Source organism: Balaenoptera physalus (assembly GCF_965194825.1).
Source record: "Balaenoptera physalus genome assembly, chromosome: 1".
Lineage (NCBI taxonomy): Eukaryota > Metazoa > Chordata > Mammalia > Artiodactyla > Balaenopteridae > Balaenoptera > Balaenoptera physalus.
In genome coordinates this window covers 184,532,143-184,556,611 of record NC_138882.1, presented here as the reverse complement: position 1 = coordinate 184,556,611, position 24,469 = coordinate 184,532,143, and the positions used below count along the sequence as shown (strand labels likewise).

The following is a 24,469-nucleotide window of genomic DNA, read 5'->3' as shown; positions in this document are numbered from 1 at the left end:
AGTCGAATCTTACGCCACCTTGGACCTAACTGATTCTAACCAGTTTATGTTGTATCCTCCACGGCTATGTCCTTCTTTTAGAGAGGACCTGTTTCAGGTGGGCAAGGACAAACCAAGGGCAAGTGAGGCTGCATGGAGTGAACGAGGGATTGTGGGGCTGGGCAGGGTCGGGGGGTCTGGGGTTTTTATTCTAAGGGTGTTGGGAATCCAGTGGGGTTTTTTAAGCAGAAAATGACATGTCTAGAGACCTGAAGAGGATGGGACCACTCACATACGAGGGGAGGGAGAGAAGCAGGTGACAGGGAGGAGGCAATGAGCTTCGGAGGGGCACATCACTCTTAAAGCAGCCAGCACGTAGCAGGAAACACGCCCACAGCTGTAAAAGCCGGGCATAGCATTGAGTCGCACGTGAATCACCATCTCTGTATGAATCTGTGCTTTTCTTCTGCCTCACTCTGCAACTTAATCACTCCCACCCCCACTGCCTGCTGCCCCCAGGTCTCTGCTTCTGCTCCTCCCTAACTCGGGATGTCCTCAGATATTTGCTGAGCACCTCCCCCAGGCTAGGTGCTGTTCTGGGCACCGGGAATGTACGGATGAACTCGCTGGTCCTCGCCTTCCTCCCATATGTCGGCCAGTCAGACCTCATCCAAGCATCAAGCCTGTCTCAGATCCCACTTTCTCCGATCAGGGAGTCGGACAGACCCGGGTTGGGATAACACTTGAGATGAGCTGGACCCACTCAAAGTGTGGCAAGCCCCAGAGGGATTTCCAAGTAACTTAACTGTGTCCTGGAGGCAAAGCTCATTTTTAAAATGAAACTCTGGAGCATTTTGTTCTGTATTTCATATACATTCTTGATTGATACCTACCAATAAAACTGGGCCTAATGTTCTTCCAAGAAAAGAACCGTATGGGATAACCCAATACCACTGCGTTTATGCACCCTTCTTCCCACTTTTATTCAAAATGATACTACAACGCAAGAGGGAAGAGATATGGGGATATATGTATATGCATAACTGATTCACTTTGTTATAAGGCAGAAACTAACACACCGTTGTAAAGCAATTATGCTCCAATAAGGATGTTAAAAAAAAAATGATACTACAGTAATGGAGTAGTTATCTATTGCTGCATAACAAGTTACCCCAAAATGTAATGGATAAAACCCCAACCAATATTTATTATCTCACCCAGTTTCTGTAGTTCAGGAATTTGAGGGGTGGGGGTGACTTAGTTCTCATGAGTTGCAGTCAAGATGTCGGCTGGGGCATCAGTCATGTCATCTAAAGCCTCGAGGGGAGCTGGAGGATCCCCGTTCAGAATGGCTGCTCATGTGGCTATTGGCTGGAGGCCTTAGTCCCTCACCACACGTGCTTCTCTCTAGGGCTGCTTGAGCGTCCTCACAGCACGGCAGTTGGCTTCCCCCACAGTGAGTGATTCAAGAGAGAGCCAAGAGGAGGCCACAGTGTCTTTTATGACCCAGCCTGGGAGGAAACATTCCGTCATTTCCACAGGATCATATTGGTTACCCGTGTCAGCCCTATTCAGGGTGGGAGGGGCTACACAGGGCATGAATTCTAGGCGGCAGGGATCATTGGGGGCATTTTGGAAGCTGGCTGCCGAGAAAAATAATAGGCGCCATGTAACAAACATAATTTAGCCACTTTATGTTCTTGGGACATACCGTCTCATTTGACCCTTACAATAACTCTGTGCGGGACAGACAGTGGGAGGTGAAATAGCTTGTCCAAGACCACCAAGCTAATAAGTGGTAGAGAGGGGTCCAAACTCAGAGGAGAGTGAAACCAACCACCCCATCAATAGTGTCCAGCAGTGCCCTCTGCCACAAGCCTGTCTCCTGGCCTCTGGAGAATTCCTGGACCTTCCTTGTGCTGGGCCTTCGTTCCCCAGGCCCATGGTGTGGCCTGTCCTCCCGGCTTTGCCTGGCCTGTGCCCACAAGGGGCCCCCAAAGGCGTCTCCTCTCGCTGGTGCTGACTGCCCCTCATTCTCACTGAAGCCTCAAACCATGTTCTGTGGACTTTGCTCTCATTCCCACTCCTGCTCTGGGACCCTCGGAAAAAGCCTCCCCAGTTCTAGGCGGGCACCGGTGGTGGCCCGGGCTTGGAAGGTCTTGTCCAAACGTTGGCTGACAGCCATGGTGTTGCCAATAATCCTTCCTGCCTCTTTGACCTCCATGAGTTTTTTGTTTTGGTTTGGTTTGGTTTTTTTTACAGAGATGGTGTCATCTTTGCAAAGAGATGTGTTAGTAAAGGATGATCAAGTTCAACAACTAAAACGGGAGGTGAATCAACTAAAAAGTGAGAACAAAGAAAAGGATCTCCAGCTCGAAGCCCTCAACTCCAGAGTGAGTGTCGGGTCATCACCAAATTGTAGCTGCGAAAAGCAGACACGGTGGAGTCACATGACACACGGTGGTGAGATGAGGCCAGTGCCCAAGGGCACAGGGAGGTAGCTGCTGGGCAGGTGGCCAACTTCTTTGCAGCTTTTCAAAGTACAGCGTGTATGTGGCTCAGAATAAGCATAATATATATTCAAATCCAGCAAACATTTTCTAACCCCATTATAAGTTAGTTTGTTTAACCCCAGCGACACACACACCTATTAGCATATATTGCCATTGCAAAGTTTAATGTTAAACAGAACAGGATCTCTCTGTGAGCAAGGACGACCACACGGCTGCATCGTGGTCCCAGCGCCACTGGTTCTCATAACTGCCTTCAAAGCAGAATGTTTGAAGATCCAGATGCAAACACGCAGACTCTCATTTCTCCCTTAGACTTTAGTGTGTAGAATTTCTCTATGGAAAATGAACGTGGTAGGCAAGCAAAGAGCTTTTTACGTGTAACTTTGACTATTTGCAAATCTTGCCTTCAAGGCAAACTTTAGAATCCTGACTCTATAGGATAAGATTTCTCAGTATTTGTATGATGTGTCTGTTTCTGTGAGTCAAGGTAAAACCACAAAGCTTTCATCTCAGGTGGCAACTCAGAGATTCCCAGCAGCTACCCAACGGGTTAGCTAGGTCTGCATGGGGGTGGGGTGAGAACAGATCTTGAGGTTCCAAGGAAAAGGCATAATAAGTAATACCTGGTACGTAGTACCATACCCAATTTGGAGCTGGTGAAAGGCACTGCATGAGCTTTGAGGTCAGACAGACCAGGGTCCAATCCCAGAGCTTTCTTTTATTGTAACTTATTTGGCCTCCATTTCCCCATCTGTGAAATGGGGATGACAAAATCGTTTTCCGAGAAGTGGGAATCTGGTTTTCGTTGTGCTCCTCTGCCTCTGCCCCGGGTCAGCTGCCTGGCCAAGCCCTCTGCATTCGTTTCTCCCAAGCGGAGTGTCTTCCTAGGCATGTGCTATAGCTGTTTTATGTGGTGTGTGTGTGTGTGTGTGTGTTGGGGACGGGAAGGGGGTGCAGAGCTGGTGCTAAGTAGAAGGAATATGCAAAGACAGCACCTGCTTGGCTCTTCTACCTCCTGAAGTGCATTTGGATGATTTATGTCCCCGTTTCCCCTTCCTCATTGACCTTGGAATGAGGTCCCTTCTCCTCTAGCCTGTGCCGGCCAACAGCACAAGGGCTCTTCACCACCAAGGGCTCTTCACCACCAAGGGTACTGCCCTTGTGAACATTTGAGATGCCTTTTTTTTTTTAATGACATACATCATGTGTGTTAATTTTAGAAAAATAAGTAGATGACATTGAAAAGAAAAAATAAAAAGAGAGGAGAGGAAATGCTACTTTGAGAAATCAATGTTAATATTTTCATGTACGTTCCTCCAGTCTTGTTTCTATATATTACCTAGAAATCAATCAATCAATCATTTTATAGTGAATTTATACTATGCACATTTTTTAAATTTTTAAATACTTACTATTTCCCGTGCTAATAAATCAACGCTCTTATCCTTGGTCTTAAAAGCTACATACTTTCTCCTGGATGTACCCAGTGTTATGAAGTGGTCTGCTGTTATAAACAACACTTGGGTTGTTGCCTCTTTTTTTTTTTTTTTCCACTGTTACTGACAATTCTGTGAAAAGCATCCTTGAAATTACAGATTTACTTATTTCTCCAGTCATTGCCCTTAAGGTACATTCCTAAAGTGGGAATTGCTGGGTCAAAAGAAGGCACATCCATCCTTATGACCTTAATGCCTGTTGCCGAGCCGCCCTCGGGAAAGACAGCTCCGTTTACCCCTCCACACCAGCCGGGGCAGTTGTGTCTTTGAGATGCAACCTGCACAAAAGCCCTAAGATGGACCCGAGCTCACTGGTTCCGCTCCCCTCCACCCTCACCGGTCACAGCGTGAAAACATCCCAATTCCCGCACCCTAAGTACCCAGACTCTACAAAGCTGGATTTCCCCTGCGGTGAAGTTTGCTGGCTTTTGAAGAGGAATTTAGACACTCTATTCCTCAGAACTCATGAGAGGGGTGAACTGGGAACGACTGCAGTATCCCGTGCTCCCATCACACAAATGGTCTCGCCTCTCGGAATTCAGAGGTGTGATTGGGTTATACAGCAGGAAACACTCCTGGGCGTGAACACAGGGACTTGGGAGCCCCAGCCAAGCCCCCGTGGCCTTGTCCTTTTTCTCCACAGTGCTCAGTGCTGAAAGAAGAGTTACAGAAGGAAGAGGCCCAGAAGGAGCACTGGGAAGCCCAAGAGAAAGAGGTAAAACTCTGCAAAACCGTGCGTTGAACCTCCTCACCCCTAGGTGTCCACAGAAAGCCTAGATTTTGACCTTCAGGGTTTTGGAGGGGTTCCTTGGCCCATTAGCTAGCACAAGCTCTGGGGCTTTATGGGTGTTTGTCTGTTAATGTAGTCTCATAATTCTTTGATTTGCTAGCCTCAAAGAGATGGGTGAAAAGACCATGGAAAACACACTCTCCCCAGATCTTCTGGGCAGTGGGCTCGAGGCCCCTCATCAGGTTTCCCCTGGGGAAAGGGACGGGAGGTGGCCACCATATGCTGCTAGAAATTCACCGTGGTCCCTACCCCTGCACTTGTGATGCCCAAACTCTCATGATCCACTGTCACAAGTTTTATCACAGCCCCGGGCACTGTTATTAACACCACTCTTCTTTAAGCATTTTTACTTAAATACATTCAATTTTACACCAATTCATAAAAACAAAATAAAAAGCAAATGTATCACTGGCCTTGTATGGAAGGTGAACATAAAAATTAATACAATGACAAGATGACCGCTAAATGTAAATGTTCACCCCCTGTACCAGCCGAATCCTCGTGCACATCACCAGGCATACGTTTTCCATCCGTTGGGAAGGACGGTGCCTGGGACGGGGGAGGAGACATGTGCTCTTCTCTATGCCAGGAGCACACTTCTCTGCCTCAAATGAGAAAGAAGAAAAATGTCATTGTTCTTTTCTTCCAAACTGTGCCCATTGTGTCTTCCAAACAGCCCTTATTTAGATTGAACTCAAAAATATACCCCAAGGCAAGAGATTCTAATGAGTGGATAGGTATCTTGTACTGTTTAATCCAGGATCCATGCTGATCTTCTAAAGAAGCTCAGATTTTCCCTCACCCAGCACTTTCATTGCATCCGTTGAAAGAAAGTCCACTTTGCCTTAAAGATGTAGAATTGTCCCCCATGGGAAGGAATTAAGCGAATCCCAGACTAGGTTTCTGCCTTAATGAAGCGGATGAAATGAGTTATGAAGTTGACTTCCCTGTTGTTGGAACTCTTTCAGCAAATCCATGACATGGAGAAAGAAATGAGGAAGCTCAGGGAGGAGCTGAAAAGGAGCAGTACCGAGCAGAGCCTGATCTCTAAGACGCTGCGGGAAAAGAGCAAGGTATGGCAGGGACGGGTCAGCCTGGCAACCACTCTGGGGCAAGCACTCCACCTGCATCATCTCTGTGGATCCTCACAGTGACCCCATGCGGTCTATACTGGTATTGACCCCACTTTACAGCCGGGAAAACTGAGGCTCACAGAGGTGAAGGAAGTTACCCAAGCTCACTTGGATAAAGTAGCTGTGACAGAGCTTGAATCCAGGTCTGACTGACTCCAAAGCTCCTGTGTGTAACCACTACCCTAGACTGCCTTCAAATCTTTTTTTTTTTTTTTTTAATTTATTATTTATTTATTATGTTTATTTTTGGCTGTGTTGGGTCTTCGTTTCTGTGTGAGGGCTTTCTCCAGTTGCGGCGAGTGAGGGCCACTCTTCATCGCGGTGCGCGGGCCTCTCACTGTCGCGGCCTCTCTTGTTGCGGAGCACAGGCTCCAGACGCGCAGGCTCAGTAGTTGTGGTTCACGGGCCCAGTTGCTCCGTGGCATGTGGGATCTTCCCAGACCAGGGCTCGAACCCGTGTCCCCTGCATTGGCAGGCAGATTCTCAACCACTGCGCCACCAGGGAAGCCCTGCCTTCAAATCTTAATTGTGAAATTATCTAGGAAAGAATTGATCCATTAAATCAAGTTTGCCAATGATGTTGTTCCAACTTAAATTCTCATATTGATTTTTTTTTGTCTTTTTGTTCCATCAGTCACTGAGAATGTTTTTTAAAATCTCATCATGTTTGTAATTTGTGTGTTTCTTCTTTCAATATTAATGATTTTTGCTTTATATATTTTGAGGCTGTGTTACTAGGTGCATATAAATTTAGAATCCTAATACTTCCTGTAGAACAAAACTTTTGATCATCATGAAATGTCCCTTTTCATCTCTAGTAGTGTTTCTCCCTTAACGTCTTCTTTGTCATTTAGCTTCATCACTGGCTTTCTGTTGGTTAGAGTTTTCATAGCATATCTTTTTCATACTTTCTCTGTCAATTTTTGTCTTACGTTTTAGACATATGCCTTCCAAATAGCGTATCGTTTTTACAAAATCCAGTTTGACAATCTTTGACTTTTAGTCCATTTATATTATGTAATTACTCATGTACTGGGGTTTAAATTTACCTTCTTGCTCAGTACCAGTTGTACCATCTGTGCTATATTCCTTTTTCTCTCCTTTCTTGCCTCCTTCTGAGTTGATGGTTTTCTCTCATTCCACTTTCCCCCTCTATTAGCTTGGAAATATTTCACTTTTTTTACTATTCTTTTAATAATAGTAAGACAACAGCATTCATCCTTGACTCACCTAAATCACACATTAATTAAGTTTTTCACTCTTCTACTATTCTCTTGGTAGTCATCCTAAAGACTACAATATGCATTCTTAACTTACCAAGAGGCAATAGTAGTTGATAATTATGCCCTTATCCTTGACAGTACAATGAGTTTCGAACACCTTAACTTCACTTACCCCCTCCAGATTTATAAGCCATTGCTGTCATTCTCTAAACTCCTCTTGATAGTTAAAACCCCAAAAGACATTATTAGTGTTTTTATATAGTCAGTATCATATCCACGCATTACCCTTACTGTTGCTTATCTTTTCTGCATCTCTGATCATCCATCTGGGTTCATTTTTCTTGTGTCTGAAGAATACCCTTTAGTGTTTTCCCTCATTGTGGCTCTGCTGATGACAAATTCTCAGATGTGCCTGTGTGTCTGTCTGGAGATGTATATTTAACCTTCATTCTTAAGACACATTTGACTGCGTATTGAATTCTACAATGGCAATTCTTTTCTTTCAGCACATTAGAGATAGCATTAGATATGTCACTATTGTCTTGTGGCTCCTATTATTTCTATTTAGAAGTCATCTGTAAGCCTAACTGTTGTACCTTTGCATAATCTGTCTTTTTCTCTGGTTGCTTTTAAGATTGTCTTTTCGCTTGATTTCCAGCAGTTTTATTATGGTTTACCTAGGTGTGGATTCATTTTTGTTTACCTCGTTCAGAGTTCATAGGGGCTTCTTGAATCCCTGGCTTGGTGTTTTGCCTTAGTTCAGGCGCTTGGGCTCTGTACCACATAGGCAGTGGGGAGCTACTAAGGCTTCTGAACAGGGGACTGATGCAATGACATTCATGGCCAGTAATAAGGGTGAAAATGATAGTTACAATTTCTCATGTACTAGGCATTACCCCGAACATTTCATCTCTTCATCTTCACAACAGCGCTATGGTCTAGAAATCATCCTCTCCATTTTACAGTTGAGAAAGTCAAGGCTACTAGTTACTAGTAAGTTAACTAGCCCAATTGCACAGTCGGTTTTGTCTGACTCCAGGTTCATCTGACTTCAGTTACCCTGGCGTAGCAAACAGCCACATGCTACTGTTTACACTGAAATTAATCAAAATTAAATAAAATTTAAATTCAGTTCCTCTGTCACACCAGCCACATTTCGAGTGCTCGATACCCCGATGTGGCTGGTGGCTGTCATATTAGACAACACAGGCTCGCTCAGAGTACCTGTGTCGTTGCAGAAAGTTCTGTTGGACAGAGCTGCCTTACAGCTGGGTAACTCTCACAGTACCGTTAAGATTGCACTGGAAGAAACTAAACTAGAGGCGAGGAGGCCAGTTGTCACAGGCCAACTTTCATGTGAGAGGGATTGGAGGACAGGCGTGGAGACTACCGAGTGTGAGAGAGGGAGCAGGTCGGCCGCTGAAGGTGACTCTGAGGCTTGGGGATGGGAATGGGGGCTGTTCATGGAGAACACAGATAAGGGCAGAGTCCAAGGTTGGACTTGGCTTTTGCAGCATATGAAAAAGGCTGCTGAAATAGAAGTCAGAGCATGTTTAGACCTGGGAGAAAACTAAGGCCCAGAGAGGTTAGATGACTTTTCCAAGGTAACAGAGCTGGGTAGAGGCTCTTCCACTGTACCACACTACTCAGAAGAAAGCTCTTAAGGGCTTTTCTGGGTCTTTAATTACATCCCTGTGATCCCCCTCTTCAGATCCCTAATAAACAGCCTGTGGATTTGTTTCAGCACAAAATCTTTCCATTTATTTACGAGAGTTTGCCTCGTTTCCTGTTGGTGCCAGAGCCCAGGGCTCAGCAGGTGCATCCAAGAATTGAGCAGCTGCAAGGCCTATACTGGCCAGCAAAGGGTAGCGTGGGGCGCTCCCAAGCTTACCGTGCGTTGACTGTTACCCAAGCAAGGGAGGAAAAATAGGCAAGCTTCTCCACTTTAAACGCCTTCCTTTGCAGGAAAGCGTTTGTCTATTCTTTGTCTATTCTCTTCCTTTGTCTATTCTCAATAGACATTGCTTTAGCAAGCCTCCAGAGAGGTTTCCACCAGTGAGTGTGCTCAAAGTGGTAACGACAAATAGTTATGATAATAAACCCAATAATAACATTTCCAAGTACCCATCATGAGTTATTAGAACGAGACTGTACGGCGGACATTCCCGTCCACCTTCCATAGGTTACAACAGTACTTAACACACTCACAGAACCCCTAAGCACTATCCCAAACATTGAAGCCCCACAATAACTCTACGCAGTGGTACTAGCATCACCATCCCCATTTGACAGATGAGGACACTGAGTCAGGGAGCAGTGAAATAACTTTCCCAGGGTCGCACGGCTTGTTAGGGACCAAGCTGGGGCTGGAGTCTGCGGTAGAACATAGTTGAGCCCAGGGTGCAGAGCTCGGCCCTTTCCCGTAGGGGGCAACTCCCTGTGAGTTTGCCTCCACCCCGTGCATGCCTGTGACCCCTGCCACTGGGCTGCAGCTGTCCCTACCCCTCAGGGACACCCCCACTGCCATTAGCCCCCCCAGAAGAGTTTCCCCAGAGGGCATGATGATCACATTAGCAGCAAGCCCACGCTTTCATCATCCTTTCAGGTTGAAGAGAAGCTTCAGGAGGATTCCAGAAGGAAATTGCTTCAGCTGCAAGAAATGGGAAACAGAGAAAAGCTCATTAAAGCCAATTTGGAAAGGGCAGTAGGTCAGGTAGGCGTGCTGCAGGGCCCCTTCACCGGCCCGTGCTCTCCACGGAATCCCGCACCCAAGCGGCCGGCAGGGATGAGTGAGGAAGAAGACGGCCTGGTTTAGCTCACCCGCTTATCTCAGGGGCAGGGCTTTGTGTGGCTCCCGCGTCCCAGTGGGCATCACTGAAGAGGCTTTTCCTTCTGGGAAGCTGCCCCCTCCAGTGTCTGCTGTTGCCTGAGACCCTGACCAAGCAGCCAGTCCCAGCTCAAGGCCCGGCCCAGTGAACCAGCTGTGCGGTTCCCTCTTGGGAAGGGTTTGAGCTCTGGACCCCGGGGGTGTTTCTAGCACTTTCTCCATCACATTTTTTGTCCTGACATTTACAGCGATCTTTCTTCCTCTGGGCCCCCAAACAGATGCTACACTCAGTGTCCACAGGGAAATGCCACATTTCTTTTTGTTTGTTTGTTTGTTTTGTTTTGTTTTGTTTTGGATGGAACCCGTGCCCCCTGCAGTGGAAGCGCGGAGTCTTAACCACTGGAGCGCCAGGGAAGTCCTGCCGCTTTTCTTAATAAAGTAAAACCCAGAATACCACGGCTTATGCCAGATGGAGATGGGCAGGGTGGGGAGCAGGCTGTGACCTGGCAGGTCTGGGGAGGGCCATTTCCCAGGGCTCTGACCCAAGATGGCCCAGTGGCCCTTCCTCTTACACATGGCACAGACATGAGGGCCAGAACATGCAAACGAGCCTTCACCAAAGGCTAAGGGAGAGCAAACGAGAACCCAAGATGGGGCGCTGGCCCTCCGGAATATGGCCCACCGAGGGCAGCCCCTCTTGGACCCCTCCACAAGGCATCCTCTCCTGGCAGCCACGGCTCCAGGGGGACCAAGAACGTTTTGCGTGTATGTGTTTGTGCTTTTCTTTTTCTGGGAGAGTGAGTCCACCTCGTCACTCATTGGATTCTCAGAAGGATCTGTAAACCACCAAAAACGGTTAAGAACCACAATCCTTAAAGGAGCCCCACATCCCACCCAGCCCAGCTCCCAGAGCCCTTCCATTCGGTAGCATCCAAGCCTGAACCATCAGTGTGAGCGGAATTTGTCCCACACGCTGAACCTCAGAGGTGCCCACAAGTTAAATGACGATGCTGACTCTCAGGGAGGTTTTAAAGCCTCTTCAACCAACTTCCACACCGTCACCCCCGGTGTCCTTTCTCCTGCAGGGTGCCGACCCCTTAGCAAGGCAGAGAGCCCGCCAGCCTGGGCTCCCCTCTGTGCACCTGGGCTACCCCTCACCTTGCTGGCACTCTGCACCCACAGCGCACACCCGCTTTGAGGGCATGATCTGGGCCACTTGCCGAGGGCCTGGTCATGGCTCTGGCCAGGGGTCATCCGGGAAGACCCTCAGAGACACTGAGACTCCTCCAGGTCTAGACTTGAGAGAGAAAGGACGAATGAGGCTTCTCTGCGCTGCCTGGGCCTTCCTGCTTCACCCCCTTGTCTCCACAGCCCGCTCCCGGCCTGCGGTCCTGCCCTTCCCCAGGCCAGTGACCACGGGACTCAGCCCATCGTCCAGCAGGACCTGTCCCTCCCTACCCCCACCCCCCGCCAAGCAGTCCCGTAGGGCGCCTCTGGTGGTAATGTGGGCCATCGCCCACAGGGCCCTCTCTACATAACCTCTTCCTTGGGCGAGCTAGGACCCTCCCTTGGCCATGAAACCAGCAGACGACCCAGAGTCCCTCCAATCACCCGGTTGGCTTCCGGCAGGATGACCACAGAGGTGTCCTTAGGAGAGTCACAATTCCTCTGCTTGGCTTCCCAGAGCTCCCTGGTATGCAGCAGACTCCTGTGTCTTGGGACCTGTTGACGTTCTCATTGATTCAGTGGCCCTTATGGTCCTTCAGGGCTCTGTTTTAGAGCCTTTCATGACCACATTTTGCCAGTGAGCCAAAAGCCCAGGCCAAGGGCCATCATGTTGGTAAATTTCCAGAGAAACTTGGGCTTCTTTGCCGTTCAGGTCTCATGAGCCTGGGGCATCTTGAACTCGTCATTCTAGAAGCACTGATTTAATTTAACTGCGTTGTTTCATCATCCGTAATACGAAGACACCAGCACCAGGGAGGCACTCAATAAAAACTGGCTGAACTGAAGTAGAGGACTTCGAACATCTGACTTGACAGATGTTTCTGTTATAAGCATTTGATGAACATTTATTGAGTGCCTGCTGTGTACCAGGCACTGCACCAGGCTCTGGGGACCTGGAGAGGAATACAGGAGACGTCGTCTTCAGGACACAAGGTCTAAGGCACAAAATGGCATCAGGCAGCTCCTCCTTCTCTCCCCAGGCGCCCTTGCTGATTACACGAGTTACTCGGGCTGACAGCCTCAATATTTATCTCACAGCCTGGTGCCAACGTAGCAATTACGGAAGAGTGCTCCTGGCCCTGGACTTCCCACTGGATAATTGGCAGCAAGTGGCTCTTCCAAGAGCCCGAGACGTGTGTGTGCTGACCACGTGCGTCAGCTAGGTTAGGCGGGCACACCTGAAAAGTCGTTAAAACCTGCTGTCCCCCTCTCTTGTGTGGGCACTGCCCCTTCCGGTGAGAGGTGAAGGTGTTAATTACCCATAATGACCACTAAAGGCATGCAGAGCCTTCTCACCGATTTCTCCCAGACCCAGCGATGGAGGCGCCTCCCCCAGCCTTGCGGCTGCAGCTGCACCACTCACCTCATCCCCTTCCCTTTCTTTGTGCTGCAGCTGGAGCTTTTCAGAAGTCAGGTCATCAAGGCCACCTATGGACGCGCGAAGCTGTTCCAGGACAAACCCGTCTCCGATCAGCAGGTTCGTCTCTCTTCCCCGCTTTCTCCTTCAGGGACCCAGCACTCCAGACACTGGGAGCATATGTTTCTGTTTTTTGTTGGTGGCACATATTTTTCACACTGTTGCTACACCATAAAGATTTGTTTTGATTTTCTGGGATTTCCTGGCTTTTAAAGTAAAAGCCAGTTAAACTCCCTTGCAGTGTTTCTGTGAAAATCAAATTAAACCACCCAGGACTGTGTCTGGTCACCAGACCCGCACAGTTAACCTCCGTCAGCCCCGCGAGGAAAGGGGCGGCCTCAGCATAGACGATGCGTCCTCGCTCGCTCGTTCTTCTGAAGAGGCAGATGGCAGTGAGGATGGGCCTCTGGCTGTAACGATTGCCTTATTATTCTTCCATTTATCCTCTCCAACCCTGGGTGTCAGCGCGTGGGTCAAAAAATCACAGCACGGGCTTCTCTTGGAGGACCTGCTTTTTAGGGGCCCACAGCATCAGGCTCAGCGTGATGAATCACTCCCAGAATGCAGAAGAATCTAGAACACACTCGTGGCCACATGACAGGCCTTTGGCTCTTAAAAACCATCTCTGATCCTGGGAAACATGCCCTGGTGTCAGAGCCGACATCCGCCCTCCAGAGCCATCACCAAAACACGCCAGGACCTCCCTCCTCTGAGCTTAAGCTGAAGCCCCCCAGGTCCCCTCCCCCCAGAGCCACCCTGCATTTTAAATCTTTTTTTTTCTTTTTCTCACCAGTTAATAGAGAAGATCACCAAGGTCACAGAGGACAACATCAACTTTCAGCAGAAAAAGTGGACCCTGCAGAAGGAGCCCCAGCTCAGCAGCTCCAAACAGGAGGAAGTCACAGAGAACATCAAGAAGCTGAAGACGTCCTTAGACAGTTGCCAGGTGCCCCCTTCTCCATTTCTCAAATGTCCCCTGTGTCTCATTTTTGTGCTCCTGGTTCAGGAAATTGTCCAGCTCTGCTTTAGTCTACCTTTTCTCTTGTTGGAGGAATCTGTTTGAGATCAGAAAACAAAGAACCTCCAGAAATGCCTCCCAGGTGAACTTGGTGTGGCCAAGGAGAAGCTGCCCGACACAATCCGAGTACTGCCTTCGGGAGGCCCCAGACCCCGGGGAGAAAACCAGCCCCGTGTTATTTCCAGAGAAACCAAAGAAACATTCTGCTCTTTATTTGCATTTTTCTTTTCTGTCCCAGCAGTGGAAGGCTGCTCTTACCCTTGTTGCCTTTGACTTTGGAGGAGACGGGACCACAGGGTCTGGCAGAGCCCCCCCTTCATGGCCCCCACGCAGGGATCCAGCTTATCACATCAGGCAGCTGCTTCTGCTTTCTCTGGAAAAACGCAGCTACTATTTGGGGAGTCTGTGCAAATGTTGGCTTGTCAGCACTCTTTCAAATCAGGAAACCGCACTTTCTGACCAGCTTGTGTGTTGATCTCAGCAGGAATTCTGTAGCCAAATTTGGTTCTCGTTTCAGCCAAATCGTCCTTGGCAATTTGACTTTGGAATTGCCTATACCTAAACACAGGGTCTCTTTGACCATCCAGAGTCCAAATTAAATAAAATCCAGAGTCCACATGAAATAAAAGCTGCCTCCTTCCTTCTGCCCCCCCAAAAAAGGCAAGTAGAACTGGGCCGTCACAGGGCGGCCAACATACGGCGCTGCCTGCTTCATGGCCACGTCAGGAACACTGCTCTTGGTGGGTCACAACCGTCAGGTGCTATTTCTGGCGATGGTGCCCGGGCTCCTCACGACCTCATCTCTTTCCAGGCTTGCATGAAAATGTCTTGCTGTAGCAATGACCTGAAGAAGGAGGTCGACCTCCTGCAGCACCTGCAGGTGAGCCCACCTGTCTCAGGGCTCCAGAAGGTGGCGCTGGACATCTTGCGCCTGTCACTGTCCTGGCTGGAGGAAACGGAGCATCTCCTCCACGAGGTGGGGATCCAGTTCTCCAGCTCCGACAAAGGTGATTGCAACTCTTTTCTCACATAGTTGCATGACTGAAATATTGCATTGAATCTGATCACGATGGGACATCTGTTGAGGGAGGCTTCTTAGGTATGTGGCCAAGTGTTCCCTTCTCCAGACTTCACTTTGCTTCACCACTTGAGAAGCAATGTTCCTGGAAAAAAGTACACAAGTGAGACGTGATTACTGGAGAAAAATGAGACGTGACAGAGGCAAAAGGAAAAATCAAAATTATGCTAAATCTTCTCTCTCAGAAGTAACCATATATATACATATATATAGTAGAGACTTTTTTTAGAGCAGTTTTATGTTCATGGCAAAATTGAGAGGATGATACAGAGATTTCCCAGGTACCCCCTGTCCCCACTCATACACAGCCTCCCCCATTATCAACATCAGCACCAGAGAGGTACAGTTGTTAGAACTGATGAACCTACATTGACGCATCATGATCACCCAAAGTCCATGGTTCACATTAGGGTTCACTCTTTTTTTTAAATTTTAATTTTATTGGAGTGTAGTTGATTTACAGTGCTGTGTAGGGTTCACTCTTGGTGGTGTACATTCTATGGGTTTGGGCTTGGACAAATGTGTGATGACATGTATCCACCATTATAATATCATACAGAATCGTTTCACTGCCCTGGCCTTTCTCGCCTTCTGAGATGGCCCACACTCTGTCTGTGGAGTGTGTGTCTCTCTAAATAAATCCACTTCTTACCCATCACCTTGTCTCTCACTGGATTCTTTCTGTGATGAGACATCAAGAACCTGAGCTTCATTAAGTCCTGGAACCAGCAGGTCCACCAATAATGAGGCCAACCCCGGAGAGGACACAGAGGCCCTGTAAATCACGATGCTCCACTGGGAAGATGGTCCAATCCTGAAGGTGCCTTTGATTCCAAATCTACTGCCATAAGCAGAAGGCAGGGAGCACGGTGGGTGATGCGGTTCAGATCAGGCCATCTCTGAGCAGATTGGTGTGATTCTGTGCACAAAGCCCTGGTATTAGGTCAACTCGATTTATGAGTTTCACTTCTCAGATCACTCTATAACTACATAGTAACAGAAAGTACAGAGAATTCATTAAAAGCCACGGTGGAGTCCATAGAGGGGAAATGGGGTGGGTGAGGTTACAGATCAGGGACGTGGTAATAAAGCAAAATGATGATAGTCCACAAACCAGAATATCTAGAAACTGATATTCTAGAAATTGAGGAAAGTGAAGCTACAAGTTTAACAAAATAAAAGAAGCAAAGGAGAAGCCAGCTTCAAAGCCAGCCTATGCAATTCCTCCATGGCAGCACACGTTTGTGTGATTGAAGCCTGGCCCTGCTGTTCTTCAGTGCCTTCCTATTAGTGTCTTAAGTAATCAACGTCTCCAGTAATCCCCTCTGCGGTGTTCAGGAATTCAACTCGTCATGGGGAAACTTGTGGTTTGAGGACTTATGTTTTTTAGAAAACTTCTTTTCTTTTCAAAACTGGACATTTTTATTCCAAATAAAAGAACCTTATCCAAAAAAAAATAAAAGAATAGTTTCACTGCCCTGAAAATCCTGTGTGCTCCCTCCCGGCCCCCCCACAGCCCCTGGCAACCACAGATCTTTTTACCATCGCCATAGTTTTTGCCTTTTCCAGGATATCATATAGTTGGAATCATACAACTTTTCAGATTAGTTTCTTTTATTTAGTAATATGCATTTTCGTTTCCTCCAAGTCTTTTCATGGCTTGATAGCTCTTTTTTTTAAAGTGCCAAATAATATTCCATTGTCTATTCACCTACTGAAGGACATCCTGGTGGCTTCCAAGTTTCGGCAGTTATGAATAAAGCTGCCATAAACGTCCATGTGCAGGGTTTTGTGTGGACATGTTTTCAACTCCTTTGAGTAAATACCAAGGGCGCGGTTGCTGAATCGTGTGGTTAGAGTACATTTAGTTTTTTTTAATTTATTTATTTTATTTTATTTTATTTATTTTTGGCTGCGTTGGGTCTTCATTGCTTTCTCTAGTTGCCGCGAGCGGGGGCTACTCTTCCTTGCAGTGCACGGGCTTCTCATTGCAGTGGCTTCTCTTGTTGCATTGCATGGGCTCTAGGCGTGCAGGCTTCAGTAGTTGTAGCACACGGGCTCAGTAGTTGTGGCTCACGGGCTCTAGAGCGCAGGCTCAGTAGTTGTGGCGCACGGGCCCAGCTGCTCCTGGGCATGTGGCAGCTTCCCGGACCAGGGCTTGAACCCGTGTCCCTTGCATTGGCAGGCAGATTCTTAACCATTGCGCCACCAGGGGAGTCCCTAGAGTACGTTTGGTTTTTAAGAAAACCACAAAACTCTTTTCCAAAGTGGCTGTTTTGCGTTCCCACCAACAATGAATGAGAGTTCCTGTGGCTTCACATCCTCGCTAGCATTTGGTATTGTCACTACTATCATATTTTGTGTGTAACTTCCAAGGCATTTTCCCGTGGAAAGAGCTGTGTGATTCTAGGCAAGTTACTTCCCCTCTCTGTGCCTGTTTCTTTACCTGTAAAATGGGGATAATAGGGAATACCCACCCCTTAGGCTTGTTGTGAGGATTAAAATGCATTGATGTATGTAAGGTACTTAGAATAGTACCTGGCATAAAATAGGCACTACCTATATACATTTATTGATTTTTTAACTTTACAAAAGAATAATGTCATATTATACCCAATTTCCTTTAGTTTCATTCCTAACAGTACATCAGGAACACCCTTCCATGTCAATACACACAGATCTACATCATCGCTGTCACTGATGGCAAGGAATCCCATTCCGTAGGATGTACCATAATTTATTTAGCCAGTCCTCTATCACGGGCATTTAAGTTGTTTCCAGTTTTTCACACTTAATAGATGATGCTGACATAAATATTATTCACACATACCTGTTCATCTTATCTTTATCATCCTAGATGTGGAAGGATATGAACCACTTTCATTCAACGAAGATTTATCGCAGGCCTCCTAGATACCAGGCACAGTTCAGGGTGGAGATATAATGGGGTCAGAAACAGGTAGAATCCAGGTCATGGGGTATATGGATGTTGGCTGTAAAATTCCTCCCTCTTCACTGTACATTTGAAATCTTTCATAATAAAATATTGGGGAGATAACAGGCACTATCCCTGCGCTTGTAAATCTTACAGTCTCAGGGAGGAATAGGGTGGGGCATTAACTGAAAAATCACTCACATGTAAAACTTTAATCGTGACAGTTGCTTTGAAGGAGAAGTGCAGGGCTCTGACCTGGTCAGGGACGGCAGGGCACCTGCAGGATGCATAGGAGTTATTTGCCAAAGAGGGGAGGGGAGGGCATTCTGGGTGGAGGGAGCAGCGTGATGGGATCGCAGGAAGCATGGAGAACTCAAGGGGCTAAAAGAAGTGGAGGCGGAGGTCGGGGACTGGTGAAGGAGGTCTGCAGGGGCTGTATCATGGTGGGGCCAGGGGCTTGCAGGGCCCTGGTAAGAAGCTCTGCTTTAACCTGAGAGCAGAGAGAAGCCCGTGAAAGGTTTTAAGTAAGGAACTGATGGAACAGGTTTGCATTTGGAGACAGTCATCTTGGCCACGAGTGGAAAACATACAGGAAGGTGGCCAGCACAGAACCCCGGGAGAGCAGTTAGGAGGCTGTCACAAGACACGATGGTGGCCCTCACTGTGGCAATGGAGGGGACGGAGCAAGAGAGAAGATTCCAGGGGCATTTAAGAGATGAATCAACAGGCCTCAGTGACGGAGTTAGATATGGCTAGAAGGGAAGTGACGGAGAGAAAGGGGCCTACAGATCTCCAGGTTTCTGGCTTGTGTTAAAAGTACAGATGTGGTTCCTTCACTAAAATCCAGAGTAAGGAATGCCACAGGAGGACCAGGTTTGAGGGGGAAGATGAGTGTGAGGTGCCTGTAGACATCCAAAGTGGGGTGCCAAGGACGCAGCTGTCACCTGGATATCCAACTATATCAGTCATGTGGCCCCGGAACGCAGAAGAACTGGTGCCACATGGCGGGCGCTTAGTCAGATGGGATGGATGGACGGGTGGATGGATGGATGATGATTAAAGCCATACATGTGAACGGTATCACGAGGAAGAAAGTATTGGATGAGACGGGAGAGCCCAGGGCCACACCTGGGAAACTCCAACATTTATTGTTGATCCTTCTTGCCAAATCGCCCTCCAGAGAGGCTGCACGCATTTGACATTCTTACAATAATGAATGAGAATAGAGGAGTGATTTTCAACTCCGGTGATTAAACAACCCCAGCCAGGATATCTCTAAGGCAATCCAGAAGGTGGTGTGAATTTCTTTTAAACGTTTTTAAAAAGAAAGGCAAAATCAAGATTAACTTTTCTGTAAGTGCCTGCCCCTCTCAGATAGCATAGAGAAGAGGGGGGCTGAATTTCTCCCAGCAACCCAGAGCCTCCCCAACCCCAGTATTACTGTTGTTGTAATCATGGCAGAGTCTGAGTGTGCATGAAACCAGCAGAGACGTGGCCCACAGTTCTAGCTGTTCTTCGAAATCAGAACTAAAACAAGGAAAGACCATTATCTCTATCCTAGTAATAGCGGGGCCAAGCAATGTGTGCACTGTACCCTCCCCAGTCCCAGGAGTCACTGAAGCCTCTGTCTCTAAATCTAGTCATATGTTACCGTAAAGAAACATGGGTTGCCAAGTTAAGCCATCAGGCCAGCCAGACCAGAAAGCCTGAGAAAGACTCTTTTCAGGCAGCATTTCTCAGGCCCACCGTCTTTTTCTCCAGACTTCACAGAGTCAGGAGACTGAAGTAACATCAAACAGGTCTCTGCGGAATCCCTCCTGCACTGATACGCACTATGGATCCACAAGGATGGGATAAAGAATGCGATGCTCCCAAAATACGTTTCTCCTTTCTTGCTGCCCTTACCCCCAGCTAACAACTCTTGGAGAATGTTCTACAGAACACCTGTTGGGGAAACATAGACTGTGTTCTGTGATTACAACTACTTGGTTCTAAGAAGTCAAGAAGAAGGATGGAGGGCAATAGAGAAGTTAGTGAGTACGGCCCATTCTTTATTCATTCATTAGGAGAGGAAGTTGATGGTAAAAGGCATTTTATCTTCCAGAACTAGCAATGTTATGGCAAAGCCCCAGAAGACTAAAAGAATGGGATGAGCTAGAGTATTCCCTATATTCTCTGTATGAGGTCCTGCTGTACCTACTTCCTAGAGGCATGTACACAAGGATGGTGATGGTGATGGTATGATGATGATGATTGTGAGGATGGTGATGATGATGGTGGTGAGGATGACGGTGATGATGATTGTGATGGTCATGGTGGTGAGAATAATGATTAGATGGTGATGGTGACGAGGATGGTGATGGTGACAATGGTGGCCATCATTCATCATTGAGCACTTATATTCTAGATGGTGTTCTAAGTATTTTCCATACATAACCTCGGTTCATCATCACAACACCTCTATAAGGCAGGTAACATTATCCTCATTTTAGAAATGAAGAAACTGGCTCAAAAACTTTTTATGAGTTAGTCCACCATGATAAGTGATTCAAGGTACTTCCCATTACGGAGGCCAGCAGGGGATCCCCAGTCATTCATCACCATCCACAAACAGTCCTAAGAACCTTCTGTGTTCACAGTTCCTAAGAGGAGGGTAGGCACCATGGCTTGTTTAACTCCTCCTGGGTACTTGTCACTGTGTTAGTTGTTTTACATGTACTGTGTACTTTCATCTTGCAACAACCCAATGAGCCAGGTACTATTGTTGTCTTTATTTTGCAGGTAAGGAAACTGAGTATCAATAACATTAAGAGACTTGCTCAAAGTCACACAGCTGGTACATGGTAGGGTCAGGACTCAAACTGAGGTCGTTGTGATCCTAGCACTTGTGTTTTTTTCTGTGACCCCACAGGCCCTCCGAAGATCCAGAGAGGTACCAGGTACATGCCCAGTTCCTAGAGGACAGGTTCTGTCATTAACTTGAACAGAGACAAACCTGAGAGTTTCATTCCCTGGAGTGAAGGGTGTCTGATGCACACTGCGGGCCTTGCCCCAGCAAAGCCCCATTTGCATTAGAGCGAATAATTCTGAGTTCAGGCTTTGGAGACCAGCTGCTAAGGTTTGACTCTCAAGTGTGCGCTTACTCATTGTGTGAGCAAGTCTCGACTTCTGTGTGCCTCTGTTTACTTGGTTATAAAATGGGGTTAAGATCTCACCAAGTAGTTGTGAGGATTAAACGATGTGGTACCCAAATCATAGGGTCACACATAAGCCTTAGTAAACGGTAGCTGCCATGAGCATCAGCCTTGAATACTTGTTGATTTAATGTGAACTAAATGTGGATGGAAGGCAGATGGGTATGCACACAGGCAGGGCAGCTTGATTTACTCACGCCGAGGTGCCTTTACCTGTGACCCCTGCCGCATCTCTATTTGACAGCTAGTCAGATTTTCTTAGCCGTGAGCACTCAGTTCTCTTCCCAGGCCTTCTTCCTCGGCTCTTGACAATGGGCTGCATTTCAAAGCTGGGACTCCATCCAGGTCCCTCTGACCTCAAAGCCCCTGCTCTGAACCACCATACTACCTGCCTTTTAAAATATTGTCCTAAGGGATAAAACACACCTAACGAGCTAGGTCTGTAAAATCCTGGAATAAATCCCTCAGGGAAATCCAGGTTGAGTAAGTATTGTTGGATCATGTCATGAGCAGCCCAGGAGATTGGGGTCACTACTAAAGATCTGATTGGTTAAGATATCACCTAACACCTGTCAGAATGGCCGTCACCAAAAAGAACACAAATAACAAGTGTTGGCGAGGATATGGAGAAAAGGGAACGCTTGTACACTGTTGGTGGGAATGTAAATTGGTATGGCCACTATGGAAAACAGTTTGAAGCTTTCTCAAAACACTAAAAATAGAACTACCATGTGATCCAGCAATTCCACTCTTGGGTATTTATTCCCCCAAAATGAAAAGCACTAATTCAAAAAGATACATGCTCCCCAATGTTCACAGCAGCATTATTTACGATAGCCAAGATATGAAAGCAACCTAAGTGCCAACAGATGAGTGGATAAAGAAGATGCAGTAGGGAATTCCCTGGCAGTCCAGTGGATAGGAGTCGACTCTTTCACTGCTATGGCCCAGGTTCAGTCCCTGGTTGGGGAACTAAGATCCCACAAGCTGCATGGTGTGGCCCCCCCAAAAAAATAGATGTGATATAGATATATCTATATATATCTCTATGCAATGGAATACTACTCAGCCATAAAAAAGAATGAAATTTTGCCATTTGCAACAACATGGATGGACTTGGAGGGTACTATGCTTAGTGAAATAAGTCAGACAGAGAAAGACAAATACTGTATGATATCACTTTTATGTGGATTCTAAAAAATAACACTAGTGAATATAACAAAAAAGAAATAGACTCACAGATATAGAGAACAAACTAGTGGTTACCAGTGGGGAGCGGGAAAGGGGGAGGGACAAGTTAGAGGTAGGGAAATAAGAGGAACAAACTACTGTGCTCACTTCGGCAGCACATATACTAAAATTGGAACAATACAGAGAAGATTAACATGGCCCCCGTGCAAGGATGACACGCAAATTCATGAAGCGTTCCATATTTTTGTGACCTGAATGGGAAGGAAATTCAAAAAAGAGGGGATATATGTATACATACAGCTGATTCACTTTGCTGTACAGTAGAAACTAACACAACATCGTAAAGCAACTATACTCCAATTAAAAAAAAAAGAGGTACAAACTACCATGTATAAAATAAATAACCTACAACGATATATTTTACAGCACAGGGAATATAGCCAATATTTTATAATAACTATAAATGGAATATAACCTTTAAAAATTGTGAATCACTATGTTGTACACCTGAAACATATAATATTGTACATCGACTATATCTCAATTAAAAAATAAAAAAGCTGTGACCTAAAAAGAAAAGAAATCTGATTGGTGAAGGATTACTGTGTGGTCCCACTGGAAGATAGGAAACATCTAAGGAGGACCTTAAAAGTTAGCTCCCCTCTCCTCCTGCCTGGTTTCCCAGCTTCTTTTGATAAGGGAAGGAAAGGACTTTTTACATTTTTCTTTGCAAGCTCAGTTGATTGTGTCTATTTCTGCAAGACTTTGTTGCAAATAAAAGGCTTCCCTGCATACATAGAAAATCGCTCTTTCTCAGATATCCAAGATACGCACTATTTTTATGTGAAAAAAAAAAGAAAAGCAAGTTGTAATACAATATGCACAGTGTTCTCCCCTTTTTTTTTTTTTTTTTAAATGCCAATATCCACCACAGGAGAAATCTGGAGAAAAAGACATAAAAGTGTTGAGAGTATTATCCCAGCATGATGAGACTGCATGAGCCTTGACTTTCAGTCGTTCAACAACTATTTATTGCAGGCCTACTGTGTGCCGGCCACTGAGGATACAGCAGGGCGACACTTTCCGCTTTATGGGTTTCTGCCCTGTTTAGATTTGTGTAATAGGCATGTGTAACTTTTGTAACCAGAAATATAATCAAGAATTGCTTCTTCTCCCAAAGAAGAAAATCCCTCTTTCCTACAGCCCAAGTCAGCATCACCCATCTCTGCCATCTCGGGATCCTCCCAGCGCCCCTCTCCTCACACACCCTTCACATCAGTCAGCCCAGCCCTTCACTCTCCAGCCTCTAGTCTCTCTGAAAAGAGAATGACAGACCTAGGTCTGAATTCTGCTCCTACTGCTTACCAGCTCCGTAGCTTAAACTTGCTGAGCGTCTGTGTCTCACCTATAAATGCAAACACATTTCCTTGCTGGGCTGTTTGTAATGATCAGAAAATATCACGTGTTAAACTCCTGGCATGGCGCCTGGCACACAGCAAGTGCTTAATACTGAATAGCTATTATTATAATATTATTTTTCTCACTCTTCCAAGCTGGAAATTCTCAGCAAGTGGCATTGTCAGAGGTCAAGGGCCCAGGCTCGAGCCTGTTGAGCTCCCCTACTGTCTCCCTCCGCACCCATCTTTTCTCCTTTCCCTCTATCTTCCCTCACTACGTTCTCTTTCCACATGCAGCTCTTCCCTCCCTGAGTCTCCCCCTCTCTCTCCCTCCCAGACCACTTTGTGCACAAGCTCCTGAATCACGACCTCCTTCTTCAGCGTATCCAGCCTCTCACTCCATCTTTCTCCTATGTCATCAAACATGCGCTTCAAGCTGGTGCATCTTCACTGGGACCACTGCTTCTTTAGCTCCTTTTCTACTTCTCGTACTCCTGTCCCACTAAGACCTTGAAGTGCGTTACACCCTGTGTGCTGGCCACCAACTTCCTACTTTGTCTTTGCCTCTTTGGCAACTGACGTGGCCCCCCTGCACGGAAGCCCCACCTTCCTCCCCCCGCCGTGTTCTCTCTGGCCTACCCAGCCCTCTCGGTTTGCTTTCTTGAAACCCTCTCATCTTTGATAATTACAGCTTGGGTGGGGGATGCTTCTGGCGGCCAGTAGGTAGAGGCCAGGGATGCCGCTGAACGTCCTACAGTGTCCAGGACGGCTCCCACAGCAAGGACTGTCCAACCCAACACGTCGAGGATGCTGCAGTTAAGAAATGCTGCTGGCTCCTTCGTCTCTAATACATCCCGGTTATTTTTCTGAAAAAAAACACCCTTGATTAAGCCAACTCACTGCTCCATCAAGAAGCTGAAATAGCAGTGACTCAGACCCTGGCGTCACACCACTGTGAGCCCAAGCCCTGGCTCAGCCATTTGCCAGCTGTGTGGCGTCCAGCAGCCACATGTCTCAGAGCCCGACGGCCTCACGTGTAAAAGGAGGCGAT

At 46.9% G+C, this 24,469-nt stretch overlaps 1 protein-coding gene across 8 annotated transcripts in view; it reads left to right on the top strand.

Moving 5' to 3' along the window:
* The window catches only part of LOC309639647 (forkhead-associated domain-containing protein 1-like), a 78,900-nt gene that overhangs the window by 6,922 nt on the left and 47,509 nt on the right, over positions 1–24,469 (top strand). For 6 of the 8 annotated variants that reach the window (XR_014251788.1, XM_082417099.1, XM_082417102.1 and 3 more), the window contains exons 1-7: positions 1,086–2,372; positions 4,632–4,721; positions 5,747–5,851; positions 9,740–9,847; positions 12,582–12,665; positions 13,399–13,551; positions 14,435–14,630. Coding sequence is in view for 7 of the 8 variants with exons in the window: in XM_082417099.1 (XP_082273225.1) it covers positions 2,034–2,372; positions 4,632–4,721; positions 5,747–5,851; positions 9,740–9,847; positions 12,582–12,665; positions 13,399–13,551; positions 14,435–14,630 (1,075 nt within the window). In the remaining variant the exon portion in view is untranslated. Of the gene's footprint in view, positions 1–1,085; positions 2,373–4,631; positions 4,722–5,746; positions 5,852–9,739; positions 9,848–12,581; positions 12,666–13,398; positions 13,552–14,434; positions 14,631–24,469 lie in introns of those variants that run through there. The other 2 variants (XM_082417100.1, XM_082417103.1) reach the window with 2 other exon arrangements.